Source organism: Caretta caretta, chromosome 2, assembly GCF_965140235.1.
Source record: "Caretta caretta isolate rCarCar2 chromosome 2, rCarCar1.hap1, whole genome shotgun sequence".
In the NCBI taxonomy this organism is placed as follows: Eukaryota; Metazoa; Chordata; order Testudines; family Cheloniidae; genus Caretta; species Caretta caretta.
Genome location: NC_134207.1, coordinates 207,130,404 through 207,153,814, shown reverse-complemented (window position 1 = coordinate 207,153,814; position 23,411 = coordinate 207,130,404). Strand labels below are relative to the sequence as shown.

Here is a 23,411-nt window from a genome sequence, read left to right as displayed (position 1 = left end):
AAAAAAAAAAAGAAAGAAAAAAAGAAAAAAAGAAAACCCAGAGGAGCAAATTGACCATAAATATAGCAGTCCTGTAGTGCTCAAGATACTGCTTTTTGTGGGAGTTTACTACTGGGAAATTTATGCTCACTGATACCAATTTCATAAATGCTTGAACTAGGGGTGCTGGCTTTAAGTGGATTCCATTATATACAGGGTTTACAGTTTGGTTCAATGACTCTCAGCATCCCCACTCTACAAATGGTTCCAGCACCCCTGGTATACTATATTATGGGACAAATCTGTCATTTCAAAAATACATATGTAAATCTCATAGAAAATAAGAGAAGTACTTGTTTTAGTGATTCTAAACTAATATAAAGAGACCCTCTGCCTGTAAGAAAATGAAAGAGATGCAGCACTGTTGGCAAATTCTGTAGTGGAGTAGAAGTTCATTAACACAAACCCAAATATGAGGGCTTGTGTTAATGAAGCATCTTTCTTGTAGGAAAGAGAAACCCAGGGAAGTTACCTTGTTTGGTTGAAGGATGTTTTCATTTGTGTATTCAATTTCTGTTTTTCTGTTGGACATTTCCTTGTTCCTTCGCACCCCTGCTCAATAGCCAACCTTCCCTACCCAACACACACAAAAAATCCCTAGCAGTTTCAAGTTAGTAAAGCTACCAATAAGCTTTCTCCATTGCCAGAAGATGGACTTTCAATGCCAGACACGTCAACTTAGTTATGCTCAGATTTTCACTTCTCTAACCCCAGCCACTACTGTCCTTTGGGCTTATCTACAATAAACAACTTCATCCCGTTTGAACACTGTTGGGAATAATCCAGTTAGATGCCATGATGATGATGTCCACAACCTAGTGGCCAGTATAGACTGCAACAAATTGTGCTCAGCATCATGTCAATTAACTATGATTAAACCCAGTCAGGCAAGGTGTTTTGAAGAAGGACACCACCTCCATGACTTGGAATACTGAGACTAGGTCACACACTGGATTTATACACACAAGAATTTCACCTATGGAAAAATTCTACTTTTGTTTAAAGTGGAAAAGGTGTCCTCCATGAGCTTGATCCAAAGCTCATCAATGCCCATGGAAAGACTACCATTTACTTCAATGGGGTTTCATTTGGGCCTATACAACAAACCCTAATGTTACTTTGTATGATGACAAGTCTGTATTTAAGCGATGCCCAGTATAGGAACAGCAGGTCAAGCTGAGCTGCATTACCATTGCTGTGAGGTGGGGAAGCTTGCACAGTGCCTGCCTTCACTAAAATCTGGCATTAGCATGCACTAGCAGAATGCTACTTTCATACAACCCAAATTCACTCAACACTCGAGAGAAAAAATTAACCTGTAATGAGACAATCCAGACACTTGCAGGCTGAAAACACCTATTAGTTTCACATGGGATTTGATGCCAAGAATGTGTGTTCAAGGCCTCTTAAAATACATACATACATACATACACACACAAACAACAACAAAAGTAGTAAATAAAATAATCCCTAGAAATGTGGACAAAAATATAACAAAGTCATATGGCATTGATTTTTCATTAAGTGAACCAAGACTTAAAACTGACCATGATACAGCTTTACCATCCTGAATTACAATAGTTGTATACAATCCTACCAATTTTATTATGGCTTGGTACAGATATGCTTCACCATCTATCGTACAGACACTCAATTTTAAAATGTAAATGGTACAGGATATTGATAAACCAATTAGCACTGATGCAAAGCAAATTCCTCTTTTATCTCAATTACAACATGACAACTTAATAGGTCAAGATAGTCTAACATCTGAGACAAGGGCAATTCAATAAAACAACTGCATCTTGATATGGTAATTAAGAGGAAATGCGAATCCATTACCCTGCCTTTTGTGTGAGTGTGTATGTGCACGCATGTGTGTGCATATGCCCTTTTTTATTTATTTAAATTCTGAAGCCCTCTTTCAGTTTCTGTCATTTAAATCAAAAACCATAGAAGGACATGCAATAGTGAATTAACAAATATCTGCAGTATCTGTAGTTTCTAGTGGGCGGTTGTAAAGGTGTAGCTAAAGAGATGAATAATTCATGAAAACCCTAAGAAGCTATGCATTTACAGGATAATCTTCTCAGAAACACAGACTTTTCTTATTTATAACCCTACAAACGGTATTTATAGTGATGTAAGCTTGGGCAAGGGAATCAAAGGTAAAATATTGCAAAGTTTAATTAAATGGCTTGTTACATGTAGAGGCTCACGCAGGACTGGAAACTAGTAAAAATTTCTAACAAAACGAATACTTTAAAATAAAAAAAAATTGGTTTTAGAAATTAAAATATTTCAAAATGTTGCTACCTACAAGTTAGATACATCACTTGTTACAGAAAAATGTTGTTCTTAAAACAGGAAACAGTTTAAGCAAAGTAATGGAATATATTTTGGATTTTTCACCAGGAAGTATCTGTTATGACTAGCATGCGAAACAACAGTAGTTAAGTTTGACAGGAGGGTAAATTGACATTTTATGACTGCATCCTAGTTTCTTTTGAGATATGCACAAATGCTAGAGGTTTCTTTTTAACACATTTTGGGGCAATATTTAATGTAGGCAAATAAAGCCAAATGGAGCCATGTGGGAGCATAATGCTTGTGATACTCGGTACATTAGCCTATGCGTCAAACAAATATACCTCCATGTTATCCGAGTGCATTTACATTTTATAGTGCATGTATCATCAGAACAGAAGAAACTGAGACATCATAGAAAAAATATAATGTAACTTTAGATATTTGTAATATTTTATGGCCACTGCAAAGAACATTCCTGTTCTCAAGGGTCCTACTCTTCGTCAAATAAACAAGCCTTATTGCATTCTACTAATGAAACACTTCTACCTTTTTTTCCTGGCAGAATCTCATCTATTCCTTCTGATCATCATTCTCTAGCCACAAAAAAGTCAACCAGCACAGCTCATAAAATCTGCTAATACAAAAACACATAAAATCCAACAAACCTGATTCCAAGATTCATAGCCTCAGCAGTTCCAATCATACTGATGGCTAAGAGCATGTTGTTGCAGATCTTCGCAGCCTGAAAATAAATTAAATACTAAGTAAGATTCTCTGTTTCCATGTAGATATCACATAGGAATTTTTTTCACCCAGCTCCAACCAGATTTTGACTGAATATGGTTAAACAGCCTCTCCCTAAATGTAACACCTGTAAGTACCAACGTACTATAGCATCAGGTCAATGAAGGTTGACCTATGGATACTTCAGATAGCATGAAGTATATTTGTTTTGCTAGCACAATAACTCCGCTTGCTTTGATTTGAGTGTGCGGGCTACTTGTTCTTTCAGACTATACCATAAATCTATTTCACAGTTTTTTAAGAAGATTGTGACCACTGAAAAGTACAATCTTAACAAGCCAAACTGCGAAAATGCTAGTTCAGATGTGTATTATTGGTTACCAAGTCAAGATGCTAGGTAATGGTACCATGAGATATTTTATAGAAGAATTTGCACCTTTTTGCTGATACCAACATCTTGTACTGGATTTCATTGTGGATTCTAGATAATTTACTTGGGGTAGATTAAAGCGAATTGGGTTAAAATGGAAGACAAGTATGGTAACAAAAAGGGAAAGGCCAGGCTGATTGAATACCAAACATTCCGCAAGCATTACCTGTCCAGTTCCAACCTCTCCACAGTAGATCACATTGGAACCCATGCATGTCAGCAGTTCTTTGGCAGCATCAAACTCTTGTTCCACTCCACCAACCATGAATGTAAGGTTCCCAGCTCGAGCAGCTCCAACACCTGAATTGAGAGGAAAACATTAGATTCAATACCAATCTTTTAAAAATCCAAAAAACAGAGACAAAAAAGGCTCAACATCTGATTTTTTAAAAAATATATTAACATTTTGTTACAAATATTTTGCATACTTCTAATCAGAAACAGAAGATCTATTTCTCTGAATTAAGGGAATTTGAGACCAATGTCCCACATATAATTTATAAGGGGAAAATGTATTGCATAACAATGTAAAAAAGTTTTAAAAAATGATTAAACATACACAATATTTACAACTTCATTCCTATAAATCTGTCCCACCTTTATCAAGGGTCAGGAAACAAACACGATAATTCATTGGCTACAGAATTTTCAAATGGCAATACATCAAGTTTTAGCTTATGATATCTTTTGTTCTAGGGGAAAATAAACAATTCTGATGTGAATTGCATCCTCTTCAACACCGTCTCCCAGACAAAACTGATTTTAATGGATGTAACTGCCCGGTGAATTTGGCCCAAGGAGACTACTTGGAAAAGTGATTAGCAACTTAGCTTTACAGTTCATTTTGCAATACAGCTAGGAACCTAGACACCATAAATTGTCTACGCTATGCATCGAACCTTGACCTATTAGAACAGACTGCTGCAAGTAATGGCCTACTTCTGAATTTAATATATTCAAGCAGTTCCAGTGTTTTTACAAATAAAAAATCCAAGTGAGGGAATTCATTTTTCTTCCACATTTAACTATTTTGTTTCCACAAAAATAATCAAACTGTCTTTCCGTTAGGGTCCATACTGCTTTTAACCAATTAGTTACGATAACAACTATTATTAAATGTTTTAATTGCAGTAGTAGTAGAGATCTAATTGGCATCGGGCCTCATTGTGCTAGATGTTGTAACATATGAATTTACAATCCCAAAGTGCTTACAGTCTAAGGCAAATCAGAATTACCTTTCTAAAAACTAACCTGAAAAAGCCATCAGAGCAAAACTCCTTCTTTTAAAATGACATTCAATGGGACACTTGCTCCATTTAGTTTTTCCTAGTACACAGAAGCATTTGACTTTTTTTTAAAAAGGTCACTTTTATAAAAGTATGATTGGACCCCAATCTCAATTAAATCCATGGCAAAAATCACCACAATAACTGAAAGCCCAGTTACAATGCAGAGGTTTTGATGAATTGGTCGGTAGCAGTTGATCCACTCCCCTGGCAAGTCCTGCCCCTACCGCTGCAGGTACAAAAGCCCCCCAAGGCAATGGAACCAGTGCTGTACTGCTACACAGTGAAGGGGTCAGGATTTGAGTAGGAGATTGGACTGCCTTTGTATGTAGACCATCATAGGTTTTTTTTTAACAGTGTGGCACTGCCAGAGTATCCACCACTGTAAAGCTCTTCCCAACACTATAAACTCCGAAGTTTCAGCATTGCAGCCACCACTCCTCAGCCATTGGATGGAGGATTTCCTCTCACCTTCTCTCTTCATGTAACTTCCAATGCCCACTCCCAGAAATCTGGGACAGAGACAGGAGCCCGGATTTGGGGCCTAAGTGAACAGATGATTGTCATATTGTTGGCTACTAATTTACCATGCAACGTGTCTGCAAAGATCACTACATAATTTTCATGCTGTTCCCCTAGCTATTTTTATGCAAACCACATAATGACCTTTTCTTACTAATCCTGTGATCTGACCTGCAGCAAATTAAGTGGACAATTTAAGTCAAAGCTTACAAACAAAATCCACCACTATCCATCATAGGTCAATAGCCTTGTATCTAGATTACAGACTGCTAAATAGCTTCAGAGAATCATTTATTAGAGCAAAATTAATGCTGACAATAGTTTTCAGCTGGTTAATCTTTTGACAGCTGCACTCTCTCACTCGTACAGATGCTTACATTTTGAGTGCAAAAAATTAAATTAGTTAAGCAAAAGAAAGAAAAATAATTTGTTTTATAATGAGGAAGCCGTGGACATTTGTACTTCTAAAAACAAAAAATCATTCATATCATGATGGGTTTTTCCATCAAGATTCCTCACCAATTGTCAGCCAACTGATCAGAAACAAACAAGCAATCCAGCAAACACACAGTATTGGTAATTTGTAGTCAATTCAGCCTCAAGATGTCATCACTTCAGCTCCAAATGGAAGCAAAAGGGCATAAGGACATGCACACCACTAATTTCATTTCATGATTTTGGAGTATAATAAAATACCAGCACTATAGTTCTTAACACTACTTAAGGCGAGAGCACGAAGGAGGTAAAGTGGCTTGAATTTAAAGGAGGAGCACTGGTCACCACTTTTGTTCCTGTATTTTATGTCTCACACACCAATTAATCAACTCTTTTGCAGACCCTCAAGATCCTTATGTCCCTTCCCCTTCTCATCCTTAGAGAATGGCGGATAAGAAATTACATTTGTGATCAGCACAGAATTTCACTTGTAAGATTCTCCCCTCCAGCAAGCCAATGTCATTGGACTCACAAGGCCCCAGTACTGCACTGGGTTTCTCTAGAGTTGCCTCTGTCGTGTCTGTGAAGTCTTACGGAAGTCCTGATGGCAGAATGCAAAGCAGGATCGGGAACCAGCTAGCACACTGGCCCATATTCTACTTTTCTTACCATATAGTCATATGACTATAACAGTACAGAACAGAGAGAGGGGGAGAAGGGAAAACATTTTTCCTACAACAAAAATATTAATAAATTAAATTTTAAAATCTAAGATGATTTATTGCTGCTGGAAGGTATGGACCAATCTTTGAAATCCTGAAGGTGGAGCCCTCTAGAACAAAAGACCTACATCCTTAAACGTGGGAGGGACCACAGATCTAGGAATCAACTAAATGAAAAAACAGCAATGGAGGTGGAGGTCAAATGTTTAAAATGAAGGAGCTGTACAGGGACAATGAATAGAGACCCCAAGACAGCACTCACTGCTCCCTGAAGGAATCCAAGGAGTGAGCAGAGGTCACCCAAAGAAACTCTGCACAGAGAAGAGAATTGACCAGGGAATGAAAATAAGATACACATTCTCAGAGAGCCTCCCCATCAAGCTTCCACCTCCTGGATTGGTAGATGGCTATCTTGGCCACTGCCAGTTGAAGGGGATGTCTCGCATAGAGTCATAGATGGGGTCTGCATAGAGGGAGTAGAAGTGAAGAAATGTTGCAGCCAGAACCACAGCAAGATGCTCTACAGGAGCCATAAGAGGAGTGCAACCTGGTGTAATGGAGGTAGGTATGTCTCTCTCTCTCTCTCTCTCTCTAGTTGCCTGTAAGGTGTGAGACTGACAGCCTTGGAGTCTGAAGTCCTCTATTTGTACACTGAAAGGGTACAATATTAGGTAGTAGAAACAACACTGTTATGCAACCTACCTCAGTCATATCTAGAAGGGCCACCTGTGGGGTGAGAATTAGTTCAGTTTCCACGATTCCCTATTCAGGCTGCCAGAGGTGTAGTCAATTAGTGTCAAAAGTGGTGATGTGGACACTTGTCCACTAAAACCTGGATCATAGAATCACAGAAGATTAGGGTTGGAAGAGACCTCAGGAGGTCATCTAGTTCAACCCCCTGCGCAAAGCGGGACCAACCCCAACTAAATCTTCCCAGCCAGAGCATTGTCAAAGCAGGCCTTAAAAACCTGTAAGGATGAAGATTCCACTACCTCCCTAGGTAACCCATTCCAGTGCTTCACCACCCTCCTAGTGAAATAATTTTTCCTAATATCCAACCCAGACCTCCTCCACTGCAACTTGAGACCATTACTCCTTGTCCTGTCATCTGCCACCACTGAGAACAGCCTAGCTCCATCCTCTTTAGAATCCCCCTTCAGGATGGAGAACATGAGCTCATTTCCTTGAGGCCCAAGAGCCTTCAGATGGTAATGGTAAGTGGTCACTACTGACCTGGGCCAGTCAGGTCACTACTGACCTGGGACAGGTTTGTGCTAAGTGACCTACAAGTGAAAAGCTCTGTACCTAATCAGTAATCCCCCAAACACCTATTTCTCCTAATTAATTTAGCCACATTTATTTAAACCTCACAGCATCTTATACCTTGAAAATCCTGAGGTGTGTATAAGACCTACTGGTATGGCAGTATTTCCAGCTCTAAGAGCTAGGCTTTTACAACCACACTCCAAACTTTTGCAATGGTAAGAGCAATTTGATAATACCCAGCTTGTTTATTATGTAGGAATGTGAACTGAAAATCACTGAAAGAAAATAACCAATTGCATTTACATGTAAATGATTTGCTCTTATTTTAGAGCACCATTTTTACCTTCTCCCCAAACAAAATATAGTACATTAAAAAAAATAATAGACCAACATTCTAAGGTGTGCATTGTCCAGTTACATTGTTGAAAACAAAAAGCTTCCCATTGCACCTAAGTGTGTGCATATACCAAGATAATCAGAGTCTTGCTGTGTGTTGTGTACACACACACACTTTGTAAATGATTTTATTGTTGACAGAAAGAAAAACTAAATTTAGCTTATCCATTGATTATGAAAACTGTATGATCCTGTGACTGTACTGGAGACTCCAGCTCCAACCTTCACCCTGCCTTTTGGAACCGTGAGAGGTTTAGGCATAAATATCTCTTTCCTCCTTGTTCTATTATGTATACAGTGGATTGAACAATGTTGTATTTAAAACTAATTTATGATCTGAAACAGATTTAAAAACAAAAAAGAAAACAGGGTTAGAGTTTTAATGCTCTCCTGTTTTACAATGTTGTACCTTCGAGTGTGAGAGTTTAAGCTTTGACTGTTATGCTTTGGAAAATGCAAGAGAATACTAGCTCCTTATTCCAGTATTCTTGCAAAAATACAGTTTAAAGGACTATAATCCCCTAAAACAAGTAGCTTCTTGTCATCTCTTTGCTGCCTTTCACATAGGCTTAACTTGAGAGCTGCATGTGTTTGTTTTCTTTTAAGGGTTATGTGATTCTTATTAAAATTCTTGCCAGCTCACATGAAAAACTTTGTCTTAAGCAGTGCACAAGTTACACACTAAGCACCAAGATACAGGAAGAACCTTCACCAAAATTCTGTGAAGGTTACCATTGTTTTGTTATATGTAAAACCAAAACAAACAAAAAGCACTTAGAGGAAACACCAGTTATAAACCTCAATCAAAAATTAAAAGCAAATTATTTAAATTCTGATATGTACAATAGTAGATTAAATGTCATGTAATCATACAAAGACAAACCGGGAACCATTTTCTTCCACTAGTTCGCTAAAAATAGACTTACGATGTCTCAGACTTGGGAAATAAGGGCAATGCTCCCAGAAATTCCAACAAAAGTAAGTATATTTCTTAATATTATAAAATCAGGCAGCCATATAAAGCTAAGGCAGCCATATAAAGCTATTTTATGGCTATATAACTAAACACAGTAAATCACTTAATTTACTCAAAAGAACTTAAAGGTTTTAACCAGTGTGCCATCAAAAGAGATAAAGAAGAGGGCCGATGGGACCTGGGCTGCAATGTGAGCCGTCTTTAAAATGCAATTGTTCTAATCATTTTCTACAGATGCAGCCTCACAAGGGGCTGCTGTCACAGGGACCATTTACGACTTGTTATGGTGTCTCTATTGTTTACCAGCGACATGCGCTAAAAAGGCGACAGCTGGGACAGAAAGCTGCTACTCAACGAACAATATAATCCCGTGAAAGTAATCAACAAATTTAAGGGTGTTAATTAACTTTACACTTTATCATGTTCAATTAGTTGTCCTTTCTAGAAAAGATTGCCGTGCACAATCGGTTTAGAGCGTGCCATGTTTGATTTGTAAGTGATCACTGTTTCTGTTTCAGAGTCCATGTCAGATGTTCTCTTGGGTTTTGGTGACACAGATGAATGGCTCTGCACATGTTAGGGTGTGATCTGGTTTAACATAAACCAGCATAACATAACCCCTTGTTACTGTATTGTTGGCCTTAACCAGGATGGAAACATGCACGTGTGTGCGTGCGTGTGCACGCACAAAAATATACCCACAAATAACTATCGAAGTGGTTCTACAGACAATACAGAGTTTAGTTTCTGCTGAAACACGGACACACAAATGGACAATTTTTCATCATTATTTCTCAAAGCAAGACTTGTCTTTTAGGGGCACGTTTGGGATCATTTCCTCCCAGCAAGATCTCTAGTTTTGCTGCATTATGCACTACGCACAAGAATGTTCTTACATTTTACATAATGCACATACCCTTTTAATGGCAGCTGAACAAATGCTGGATAGATGTAGTAGGTGCTGGTGTATATAAAATTCTAGAATATGATTTTTAAATTTCTGTGCTATTTTTATATAATTACAATTTGCCTTTTTCTCCCTTTAATGCACCTGTTCCTGCTTGCTAATGGGACAAGACAAAGCTCATGATGAAGTGACAATGTATTCACAAGTGCACCTTAATGAAAGTCACTGCAGTTTCTCTGTATTGATAAATAGAACTCTGCACCAAAATATTTCATAAGCTATTGATGTTTGAACAAAAATGAAAACTGAGGTTTAGGTCAGTGCTTTGAAGAAGTACGTCTTAGTGCTCAGTATTCTGATTCCTAACAAAAAAAGAGTTTGTTAAGGAAGCCTCAGTAATCTATATATATAATCTTTTTCTTTTTAAAGAATAATCTAGTTATACGATTTATTGAAATACGTCTACACAAAGACAAGACTAACTAGCAGATTCTTGGATAACATGTCAACTAACTACATACTGACAATTGTTTATCTACTTATATTGTGCACAAAAATCTTCACTAAAAAAATTTCAGAAAAGTTGTTAACTTTGAAAGCTAATAATGGGCTAAGTTAAATATTTAAGAAGGAAATTACAGGCTACATCTGAAATAGCTGAAACCACAAAACACAGCAGCAGAAAACATTCATTTTGTGCAGAAGATCTGCAGGGAGAAGGGAAGCGGTCGATAGATCCCTAAATTGGAAGCAATAGCTGCTCTTCTATCCCAAGTTGGCAGCTGCTACATTTGCAGACCTGGTTCATTATTTACCCATAATGACCATCAAGCTCCAGTCAATGTCAAATCACAACAACTGTCAGCAGCTCTTTTAATTAGCCTTGTTTGAATTCAGATAAATATCACAATGGCCCAGCTTCTGCTGAAAGGAGCAACAGAAAGCTGTAAGAGGTGAGCTGCTCTGACTTCAGAATCATCAGATTGTGTTGAAATCTAAAGAACTGAAGTAAGTATATAGGTGTATTTTTTAAACAAACTGAAAAGGGGATGCAAGCGGTTCTTTTCACAATCTCCCCACCATGGCCCATAGTTCCTGTTTATGACAAAATTTGTGCATCTGAATTCTCGACTCATGAAGCATTACTCTAAAGTCTAAAAAAAGTAAACATCTTAATGCTTTAATTTTCTCATAATTAAACCATTCTAAATAAGACTTGTAAATGCCCAGTTTTGCATATTTTGTAAAATTGAACCAAAAATTAAGGAATGTACATATATACTGGATTATCCTGTCTCCTAATTTATCTCCTTCTGTTTGTTATCCTCAGGGAACGTAATTTTCCTTTGCATCAAGCCACTCTCATTCTTCCTGTGTCAGCAGTAGAATAATAATCTCTCCACCTCCTCCTTCCAAGTATGGACAAGTCTGAAAAGGAAGACTGGATTGGACAGTGTGCGTTACCAACAGGGCACCCAGAAACCAGATACTCGAATGACAGTAGAGCAGATTGAAAAGGAGAACGTGTGTGGATGAGGTGCTCAGTTTGTTAGCATCTTCATTCTGGGTGGGCCAGCATGAAATGGAGTACTAAAATATCTGACTTTGTTTTCTAGAAGCACGTTAAAAAAAAGATACAAGCATGCAGAAGTGAATGTTGCATCTCTTAATACTTATATCCCAATCGGGATTGGGCCCAACTACGCTAGGTGCTGTACAAAATACAAAATATAATAGCAGTCCCTATCCTAAATAACGTATACTGTCTAAAGCACTAATCCTGCACTGTAATCAGTGCATAACTGCTGTGCCTGCTAACAGCCCCACTGACTTCAATATAGGGACTCTAATGCATTGCCTTTCACATGCGTGCATGCATCACAAGGATATATGGATATAAGCCATAGATCCATATGGATGTTGCAGTGATACAGGGTGTGCCTGTAGGGCACAGATTTAATTAAGTTAAACACCACCAGGGATCCAACGTGGTGCATATGGAAGGATAAGGAAGTGGTTAAACCAAAATCAGAATCGTTAATGAGAAGATTTATGCTTTGAATGGAGTGTTGAGTGAAATTACGTAGGGATCAGTACTTGAACTTAGTCAGGGACACCAAAAAAGTAATAAAACCTCCAACTAATTTAGATATGTTATATCGAGATGCCGAAACCCAGAAAACAATATGCATTCTTACTAATTACAGCACAAAAGACAGAGCAGAAGCTGTAGTCAAGGAAGTTTAATATGAAAGGAATGGGTCATGACAAATTTACAAGAAGCTTTCAAGAAGTCATTGACACCTCAGAAATTATTAGCCAAAGAAAATAGGTCACAAAAAGGTAAATATATGTAGAAGTTACTGTAGCTTCTGCGACAAAATACAATCCAAAGAAAGTTATGATGAGGTTGTTCTGTATGCTGCAATTTATAAAGTACTGTGTTCAGTTCTGGTCACTGTAATGTCAGAGAGAAAGATTACAGCACTTGAAAAGCTGCCGAATAGGGTAAAAAAGGCTACTACTCCTAAAGGAAATAAATTATGATGACAAAGTATAAAAAAATTCTTTTACCTTTACATTTGTAATGCCTAAAATAATATATATCTAAAACCTGTACAGAATCATTTAAAATCAGTAGGTAATGCCAGTGTTCTCCCCAGCCCACTGGTCAAATACAAATCCTAACAAAAAATATTAGTGTTCATATTTGAATTCTGGAATTTATTGCCTTACCACCAATGCCTGACATTTAGCTCAAATCCTCATGCACATCCACAGTGCTATATTCCAAAATATTAAAATGACAATTGCGTTGGCAGTATGTGGAAAGAAAGGCAGTCTCTCAGAGAGTCAGAGCCCAAGTCTTAGGGCTTTACAAATCAAAGGCAACACCTTGAATTTTACCCAGCAGGGAATAGGAACATGGTACAACTGGCAAAGAACTGCTGCAATATGTTCCTGGCATCAATTATGCCAAGATTCAGAGCCATCTTCAAGGACGGTCCAGTACAGGTCATACTGCACTAGGACAGTTGTTATGGGGTTTATGGACCCCACACTAAATCAGGGCAAGACACGGAGCAGTACTGGCTTAGGGAGGTCCCACCCCATAGCAGCTAAAGGGAAAGCTTCAGGTGCAGGGATAGTCTAAAAGGGCACTGGTAGCCCAGGGGAAGAGCTACAGGAAGTGAGGGTGATGACCGGAACTGTGAGGGGCATGGCTATAGTATTGTTAAGGCTACTCTGAAAGCAGTGATTCAGATCCCCCCAACTTTGGGAGCTGGAAACTCACTGGAGCCTGAGAACAACAGGACAGCATCCCACTGTCAGACTAAAAGGATACTCCTAAATCTGTGACCACCCCCCACATGGAGGAGCTATGGCCTGATCGGAACCAACCTAAGGGGGAGTACAATTTGGGGTGGACCAATGAGAGATACAAACACTGTAATACCCCTCTATGACCCTGGGACGTAGGTCCTCTTACCTTACTCCCCCACCACTCTGCTGTAACAGAACCCTAAGGGGAGTGGAAGTGACACTCAGGAGGGATTGAGACACACCGCATACACTGCCCCGCTATCAGACTGAACTCTTTAAGTACTTCTTAATACAAAGTTTAAATTGGAAACATAAAAAGTAGACTGAAATATCTCATAGCAGAAACCAGAAATATATCATTAGATCTCACCTTTCTACTTAAATACACTGTAGCTTTACACGCTTTATACGCTCCATAGGCTTAATTTCCATGGAAATGAGAATGTTTTCAATGTGTTTAGTACAATGAATCAAAGTTCAAAAAAGCCCCACAACAAAGTAAATTGTGCTTGTGCACCCCATACTTAACTTTTAAAAATAAATAGACTTCCCCGACATCATTAAATTAACACACTTGCGGGAAAAAAAATACTGCAAACTACTTTTCTTTAAAGGTAAATGTATGCAACAGTATTAAATAAAATGCCAAGTTCTTCCACTTAAAAGGAAAAAAAAGGAAAATTGCCTTTTGCCCATGAACAGAATTAAAAGGGTAACAAAGTTAATTATTTCTCATAATCAGTAATTATGATTAGATAAGAGAGTCTTTGGTAATGAACTGTTCTAATGATGGAGGACTTGCATCCCAAGAAATATAATAGTACATTAGCATAACTGTGTATGCAAAGTACATAGAACCACTGCCACAGTTAACTTGTCATTGAATGATTAAATAGGAATTCATAATTAGAAAAATCCACAGCGTAATTTATTGGCCTTCCTGACAGTTCTGGTTCATTAGAAGTTGATTACCAAACAGTGACCTCTAGTGGTCCAGGATTTTCTCATGCTCTCTTGTTCAGCTTTCAGCTGGTATTTAACCTAAAAAGCAATTAATTTGAGGAGTTAAAATATGTTTTTCTTGCACATTCTAGTCAGATTTTCCTCTTCCTGTACCCCTAAAGTATATGCACGGTACAAAGTATAGTTCTAGAAAAATGTTTACCTTACTGTGGTCATTTATAAAATATACAGATGTATATTCTAGCTGAAAGAACAGGAAATGTTGAACTCAGTCTGAAAGAATTCAGCGCTGAGATTAACATGGTTTTCACAGTAATGAATATTTATATAACAATTAACATATGGACAGCATGTCTTTTAACAGTATTAGAATCATCAGTTATCTAGTGCTGGATGTAGAAATTAGACTAGCTCATTTTTTAAGTAATCCTTGATATCAGGAGTATAGTGCTGCTAAGCACCAGAAGATTGACTCATAAAAAAAAGCCTCCTAGATCTGTTCGGAGTAGAATAACCATGGGTTATTTGGTGCAAGGCATCCATTTAGCTGTAAATCTGCAATACTCATTTGACCTGTACGCCAAAAGAACACATCTTAAAAAAAAAAAAAAAAAAGGTAAAATTTGCTTTTAGGTGCAAAATCCTCTAAGCCTTCAGGAATGGAATTTGCTTCAGCCACCTTAATTAATAATTCAGTGTTAAGCCATTATAAAACCTCTTTTTAAATTATCCACTATGATATGTTACTTTCTCTCATTTCTAGAACAATGACGGAGTTAAGATAAAGACATATTTTGCCATCTATTTCAACAGCGAATGGCAAGTAAGAGAATAATTTAGAAGCTTGAAACAAAATTTATTTTTTAATGAGAACTTATGTTCTACAATATATAGGAAAAACAGCTTTTTGAAATTTGTTGTTTTTAGTTTCACATCAAGTTGCATTTTCCAGAGCTAAAAGAAAATATATCTTTGTTTTGATTGTTTGTGAAGCCTTTCACACAGACTGACTATGAAAATAATATCCCTTAATTAGGAAGAGCAGAAAATGCAAAAGTGTTCAGGTCCCTGTTTCATACAAAACAGAGATTTTTCACCCAGGACCATTCCAGCTTCCCAAACAGGGGGATACTTCTCTTGACCTCATATACTGCAGTCAGCTTGAGTAATTTTTGCATGCATAGGGAGTGGAAAGGATGGAGGGTAGGGATGAACACCCACTTTCCTTGATTCACCATTTCTGTAGACCAGTTGTTTGTGACTATGATTTAATGTAGGTTTCAGAGTAACAGCCGTGTTAGTCTGTATTCGCAAAAAGAAAAGGAGTACTTGTGGCACCTTAGAGACTAACCAATTTATTTGAGCATGAGCTTTCGTGAGCTACAGCTCACTTCATCGGATGCTGGGGTGGGAGGAGGTATTGTTTCATATTCTCTGTGTGTATATAAAGTCTGCTCCAGTTTCCACGGTATGCATCCGATGAAGTGAGCTGTAGCTCACGAAAGCTCATGCTCAAATAAACTGGTTAGTCTCTAAGGTGCCACAAGTACTCCTTTTCTTTTTATGATTTAATATAGTGGCTAGACAATGAGTTGGGCTTCCCACAGCAAACGAATCACCATTTAATGCTATTATCAACAGTTCATGACCCACCAGCACGAAATGTCAGCCTGATTAATTTAAATGCTGCTGACCTCAGAAAAGGTAAACCACCTTATTGTCAGAATATTTTATATATTAAAAATACACAGAGAATATAAACATCTGATTAAGCAAAAATCTTTAAAATAAAATCTATTTGCTTTTGCTCTGCTGTATGCCTTAAAATATGCAAAGCCACAAAATAATGTTTTTAATAAAATGCATTTCATTTGCTAGACTAGAACGCAACCCTTCAGATGATATGCCTCACTATACATTAAAATACACAGTGTTGTTGTAGGCCTGTTGGTCCCAGGATATTAGAGAGACAAGGTGGGTAAGGTAATATCTTTTATTGGACCAATTTCTGTTAGCGAGAGAGACAAGCTTTTGAGTTTACACAGAGCTTACACTGACCTGAAGAACAGTTCTATGTAAGCTTGAAAACTTGTCTCTCTCACCAACAGAAGCTCTCTAGTGTACATTAAAGTAACATTTGAAAGGTGAGTTCAAAAAGTCTGACCTTTTGTATGTCATCAAATTAGGTTATGAGTTTAGTTTAAGAGTTGTTTCTCTCAATTAATACTATGAAATAATAATCAGAAATTGTTCATTTTTCCTCTGAAATCAATGAGGTTGCATGACATTCAAGTCAGTGCAGAATCTGGCCTGTGTATTAGAATTTTCTACTTCTATTTCCTTTAATTTAAAGGCTACATAAACAAGATAGGAATATGCTCCATATCTTCTACCAAAAATAAAGCAGAGTTTAAGTGGTCCATCTTGAAATCCATATTTTGTTTTGCAAAGAGAAATTATTACCTAAAAAAGATAGAGTATCTATATCTATCTATATATCTGTATTTAAGGAGCAGTTATTTAAGTGAAACTGCATGGCTCATAGAAAAAAGTTAATTTCAGCCTAGCAGTGCTTAGAAAGTTTACTGGGTGTAGATTAGAAATCTCTAAAGCTTCATATGAATGGAGTTTAACAGGAACATTCTTCTCCCACATCTACTTCACAATGGTCAATTTTGCTCACGCAATTCTGCAACACCATATTAACAGCCCTAGTCAGCAGGTCAGCAGATTTTTATGGATCACTTCACTCCCTGATAAAAGTTTTGGGTTTTTTTAAGACCACAAACTGCAATAAAGCTGATAATAATTTGGCTAATCCTTCTTATAAACTCTCCGTCCAAGATCTCTTTCAAATTAAAGCAGACAGGGGTATGACCTAGAACTGTTAAGTCTCCTTTCAGTATTTCTATACATCACAATATTTAAATTCCTCATAACAGATATAACATTACTTAGAGAAAACAAAACTAGCCATCATATCAGAAACCAATATCCCAGGCTAACGCTGAAAGGACTATAATATAAACAACCTAAAACTGGGCAAGATGGCTCCACTGCTATGTTTTTAAAATCTTTCTGGCAGAAATTTATCCTTTTAATTGAGTACATTCTCTACAGAAATAAAAAAGAAGGGTAGGCTCCAGGAAACTATGCAGTATGCATCCGATGAAGTGAGTTGTAGCTCACGAAAGCTTATGCTCAAATAAATTTGTTAGTCTCTGAGGTGCCAAAAGTACTCCTTTTCTTTTTTTCTTTTTGCGAATACAGACTAACACGGCTGCCACTCTGAAACCTATGCAGTATGTATTAGTATACTGATAGGATCTACACTCTCTCTTTGTGCTATAAGCCAATTTCACTTCTCCATATAGGCATCAGAATTTATGCCAAAATACAGGGAATAAGACCACTTAAACAGATCAATACCAAACAGTCCAGTTTTATTTCTGAAGATCATCCGCAAACAATCTATGACACACATTGATCTGTAACCATTTGGCCCATATGAAGAGACAAGAATTTGCCTTGCCACCTCTTGACATATAGAAGGTTTTTGAGTGGGTTGACTGACCTTTCCTAGTGCGCTGCCTTGAATGATATGGATTGAAATTTAGAAAATATATACATTACAGTTAACATCAGAAGCTAACATCTTACTATAGAAATACTCCTGAAAACTAAATCCAGACGAACGATGCCCACTCTCACATTCCTGTTTTATCAAACATTGCAAGAGGGCCTCATTGTGTTAGGCACTGTACAAACATATTACTAGTGATGGTCCCCATCCCAAAATGTTCACAATTATAAAATAAAGACAAACAAGTAGGCCAGGCTGGAATGGGAGAGGAAGACGACAGTAAACAAAAATAATAGGATATTTTAGCACAGGCTGTTTCCACAATTTTAGTCAACTGGTAGAAATAAATCATTATCCAACACTTACCTAGCTTTTAATCAGATGGTTGTTTTCTGTATGCATTACAGCAGAGGTGAGGAGGGACTTGAAGAAGGAAATGGTGATGGCTTTATGGATTTTGTCTGGAGCCTTTCCATTGCAATAGGGGCAGCATGGGACAAAGCATCAAGATGTTTGCAGGAGAATTGAAGAAGTGGCCCATTGAGGCTGGTATCCTTGGCAGAGTGGAGACCAAAGATGATCTCACAATAAAATAACTGGACAGATAGTTTGGCCTCATCCCACCAGTGGCGGGCTCTGAAGGTTAGAACAAGTTTATGTTTGGTTTACCCCCTTCCACTACATCAAAATAGGAACTTAAACAGGGGTGCTGGAACAGTTTATATAGTGGGGGTTCTGAGAGCCACTGAACCAAACTGTAAGCCCTATATATGATGGAAACCACTTCAAGGCAGAGGGTGCTGCAGCACCCCTAGTTCTAGCACCTATGGACTTAAAGAAGGGAGGATAACAAGCCAGGAAGATGATCTTAGCAGCAGCATGGTGAGTAGACTTTGGGGGGGAAGGGGCAAGGATTCAGGCCAAAGAAGATCAGACTGAATGATCAAGGAGGGGGATAATTAGGGCTTGGACAAAAGTTTCATTAGGGTGGGCAGACAGGCAAGATCAGATCTTGGACAAGTTGTACAGGAAAATGCATCAAGATTTAGACACTGCCGAGACAAGTGAGTGAAAAAGGTGTCAGAGTCAAAGATAAAGAGAGATATAGGCTTGAGGTGATCCTATACTAGATAAATTGGAGGATGGTGATGCTGTGGACCGTGACAGAGAAAGGAGAGTGGTGAGAGCCTCAAGGAACAGATCCGGTGCTCAGTCTTGGCTATATTAATTTTTTGTTGATGGGTGCTCAAAAAAGAGAGATGTCAGCAAAACAGTCAGATTTTAGTTGGATGCAGGAAGACTGGTCTGGAGTATAGATGAGTCATCATCATAAAATGGAAGTCAATTCTATGTTTGCATATATGATCACCCAGAGATATGGCATAAAGGGAGAAGAGGAGGGTGCCAAAGAAGGATCCCTGAGGAACCCCCACCAACAAGGGGAGAGAGGAAGAAGACTACTACCAAATGAGACACCAAAGGGATGTTCAAAGAGAGGAGAGGAGAACCAGATGGGAATGAAGTTATAAAAGTCAAGAGCTGACAGGATTTCAAGAGGAGTATGATCAAATGTGGCAAAACCAGCTGATAGGTCAAGGAAGATGAGGGTGGAGTAAGGGCCCTGAGGTATGAGAGGAAGATAGAGAGGCAAGAGTCAAGATCAGAGATGAAGATGGATGAGAGGGAACTGCAAGGCAATAGATGACAACAGCTTGAAGGGGAGGGGAGAGAGGAGACTGATTGAATGCTGTTCCATGGAAGTGGGAAGAGGGAGGAACTGAACTTGCCAGGAGAGGGAGGAAGAAGAGGAGGAACCTGATAACTTTGCCACAACCATTTGCAGATATTCAAGAGGAAGCTTAGAGAGAGGGATATGAGATCTAAAAGGGAAGGACCATTAAACCAGAATGGATGATGGGGAAAGGCATAAGAGGAGAAGAAGGTGGGGATGGCGGGAGGACCAAGGTTGAGTTGGTACAATTAGAGGCGAGGGTACTGAGTAAGGAAGAAGAGAGAGGGGGTAAAGTTGCCACCTCAAAGATGCAGAAAAACTGGCCACTGCCCCCTGCCTACCTCAGCGTCCCCCACAAGCCTGATGCCCCCTCTTCCCCTCTCAGGCATCCCCTCATCAGCAGACTGACCCCCTTCCGCCACCCTCCTGCAGGTGGTGGTACAAATGGGGGGGGGTACCAGTTCAAGGACTGTTTGCCTCTTACCTCTCCATGAGTCCCTAACCACTCCTTCCCAGAAGACTCAACTGTTGAGGGAGAGCCCCTACTATCCCCTTCCAGGAGCCCCAGCCTCCCTCACCCTGGTCCCCACTCTTTATCCCTCGGGTCCATCCCACTCCTAGGTCCCTGGTGCTGAGAGAAGCCACTGCATCTTTGAAAGACGGAGTGCTTGGGATGCAGAGAGGGATCCGGGTGCTATGGTGGCTATTCTCCCCTCCCAGTTATGTGACATGCGCATGCCAGGAGTTACATGCTGCACAGGCACTACTGTGTTTGCGCACTGCAGTTTACAGAGGGAACACTGGTGCCATTACAAAAAAAAAAGCAGGATATTTTGTAGCACCTGGCAAAAAACATCTCAGTGGCAACCTTGAAGGAGGTAGCATAGCCGGTGTGAGATGCTGAGGAGGTAGCAGGGAGGAGGACGACAAAGGTAATGCACTGAAGGGAAGAAGGGAGTACCATACAGTCATATTATTTAGTTATAGACAAGAAGCAGTTAACTGAGGAACCAAAACTTGAGTATGTTAAGCAATGAACTAAAGTACAGTGAATCGCTTATGGATCAGATAAATTAAACAAAAAAACAACTGCAGGAAGAATCAATCTGTAAATAATCAGTCACTGGTATGCAGTGTCAAATAGGGAGCACTAAGTAAAGCTCAGAGCAATCAAGGCAGCGGGGGGCGGGGGAGGGGGAGAAAGCAGAGTGTTATTGGTTCCTGAGTTAGATCAGGACTGAAGGATATCAGCAGTAGCATCACAAAAATTTATTTTGGCAACGGAGAGAAATGAGAAGCAATGAAAATATTACAGGACTTGTAACTGAAACCACAAAACATAAAATAGCCTTTTAAAAAGATGAGATTACTTTATCTTCAGATTGCACCACCTCTATCCTCGATACCTACAGTTTGACAGGAATTAGATTGTATTGGTTAGACTGATATGATATTGGTGAGGAAATCTCAGTGGAGTTGAGTTATGGTAACGGTGCAGCACAAGCCTCTTGTGGCAAAGACTTTGGTACAGCATTGGACAAGGAGGGAACTGAGATTCAAGAATGGGAAGTTAAGGGGAAGTTTGTGCAAGCAGTATAGGATAACTACCCAGAAACAGATTTGGCATCAGCTGAAGAGGAGTGGCACCACCTCAAAAGAACATGGATTGCCATGATAGAAGAGGTTTGTGGACAATGCAGACCTTATCTAGTATCTGTACATTCATTTCACAACCATATTAATGACCAGTGTGACCCTGACTTCATTTAAGATGTCACATGATATTCTTTGGTGAAAGAGAAAGTACAAACCAAGGTCAAGATATTCTTGTAACCTCTTTGCCAGGTGGCATTGAGGTGTTCATGCGTCTACTATGTAGATCACCTAAAACTGTAGACCTGTAGAACAACAAGCTCCTTTGACGTAAATGTTGGCCCTCAGTCCACTGCGGTTTATCATACTGATGGACTATGTCAGCAGGAAGACTCCAGTAGGAAAAGATGAGAAGCTTATGTATGCAGATGATGTAGCAATAAGGGCATCCTCAGAAGAAGATCTAGGGGAAAACACTAAATCAGTGGTATAACCAACTAAGCAGGCATGGAATGCAAATGAATATGACTAAGAGTGAGATCATCTGGCTTAGTAGAGGTGCCACAGGAAAACTGGATACAGAGATTAATGGAGTACAATTAAGCCAGACAGACCAGTTCTAGTACCTAGGTGGCTGGGTTATGGAAGATGGAGAGCTTAAAAGTGAGATACAGTCCCGACTGGGGAGTGCTGGAAGAGTGTGGAATAACATGTCAAGAGTTGTGTATGACAAGCATATGCCACTGAGCCTGAAAGCCCAAATGTATAGAACCATGGTGTGTACTGCAACACTGTATGGTGCGGAAGCATGGTTGGTAAAGAGACAGTTCAACAGCTACCAGTGTTCAAGCTGAGATGTCATCAAGCATTAAAAAGAGTTACCCGAAGAGACAAATTTCAAAATGAAAGCATTAGGATGGAGGTCAAAGTCTGTAATGTGGCTGACAAAACCCAGGAAACACAACTTCACTGGTTTGGACACATACAGAGGATCAATGAAGATAGCATGGGGTAGATAGCATGGCAGGAGAGGGTGGTAAGAAAGAGACCCAGAGGAAAACTGAGGAAGAAATGGATGGATTGCATCAATGAAGATGGTAAGCAGGTGGACCTTAGTGCTTCCTCAAACAGATGAAGATGGCAGATACTTGCAGAACAATCCAACCCCAGATAATGAGATATGGGGAAAAAAGATGATGATTGTATTAGACAAATATTGGGCTACAAAGTGGGTATTCAAAGACAGAATTATTGCCTGTCTGTTTTTAAGAGTCTACAAAAATAAAGTATTTAGACATATATGTAACTGGTTCAGTAGACTCACTCATTAGGCTAATTTTTCTCCTCCTCACAAAAATTTCAGGAGGAAGCAAGAACCTGAAATAAACCTTTTGTAATGTGTCTAGAGAGACCATGGGCCACATGTATCAACTGACTTCTGCATGTTTTCTACTTGTTTTATATGCTCCCTATACAAATACCTAAGATCATCTTTGAAAAGTTAGAAAAGAACTGCAGCTAGATTTTTATGGGCCTTTAAAAACCATTGCCTTCAGCACAGGGAGGCATTGGGCTTCAAAACTTTAAATGTTATTGAGCAGCAAATTTAAGAAGAGCAGCAGCCTGGAATGAAAGTTAAAAAGTAATTGTATTGGTTCAATCTCTCTCAGACTTACCATGATCTGAAGAGAAGAAGTCTATTCTTAAGAAGCATCCTCTTGCTATCGCAACTCTGAAATGTGGGCTTCAATAAAATGTATTAAAAAAAGAAAAACTAGGAGTGATACACAAGATAACAACACCAGTTACCCAACAATTATGGTCTAGCAGACAACAGTCCACCCTATTATAGCAATTTGTTTCAGAATGAAAATTCATTCCCTGAGCATTATCAGTAAAATTAGGGTTCTCCATAGCTTTCCTTGCTACTGTACCTATACTCCCTCTGGGTAGTTTAATCACAGAAAAATATCAAAACCTAAAGACAATTGATTTGCACAAAATTTTTATTCAAGGATTCTCAGTGGAAATGAATTACCAGTAGAATTTATACTATTTTAAGCAGTTTGAACAAAATTGACAAAAGTAAATCAAAGATAAATGGAGGAGAAAGCACTTAACTTCCATAAGGAAGAGGATGAATGAATGGAGAATAATATACACAAGAAGCACTGCTATTGATG

General features: G+C 38.7%; 1 protein-coding gene across 1 annotated transcript in view; it reads right to left on the bottom strand.

Annotated features, from left to right (window-relative positions):
* The window catches only part of HIBADH (3-hydroxyisobutyrate dehydrogenase), a 129,685-nt gene that overhangs the window by 14,927 nt on the left and 91,347 nt on the right, over positions 1-23,411 (bottom strand). Inside the window, exons 5-6 of the mRNA XM_048838455.2 lie at positions 3,690-3,823; positions 3,015-3,091 (exon numbers count right to left, since the gene is read on the bottom strand). Coding sequence (XP_048694412.1) covers positions 3,015-3,091; positions 3,690-3,823 — 211 coding nt within the window. The remainder of the gene's footprint in view (positions 1-3,014; positions 3,092-3,689; positions 3,824-23,411) is intronic.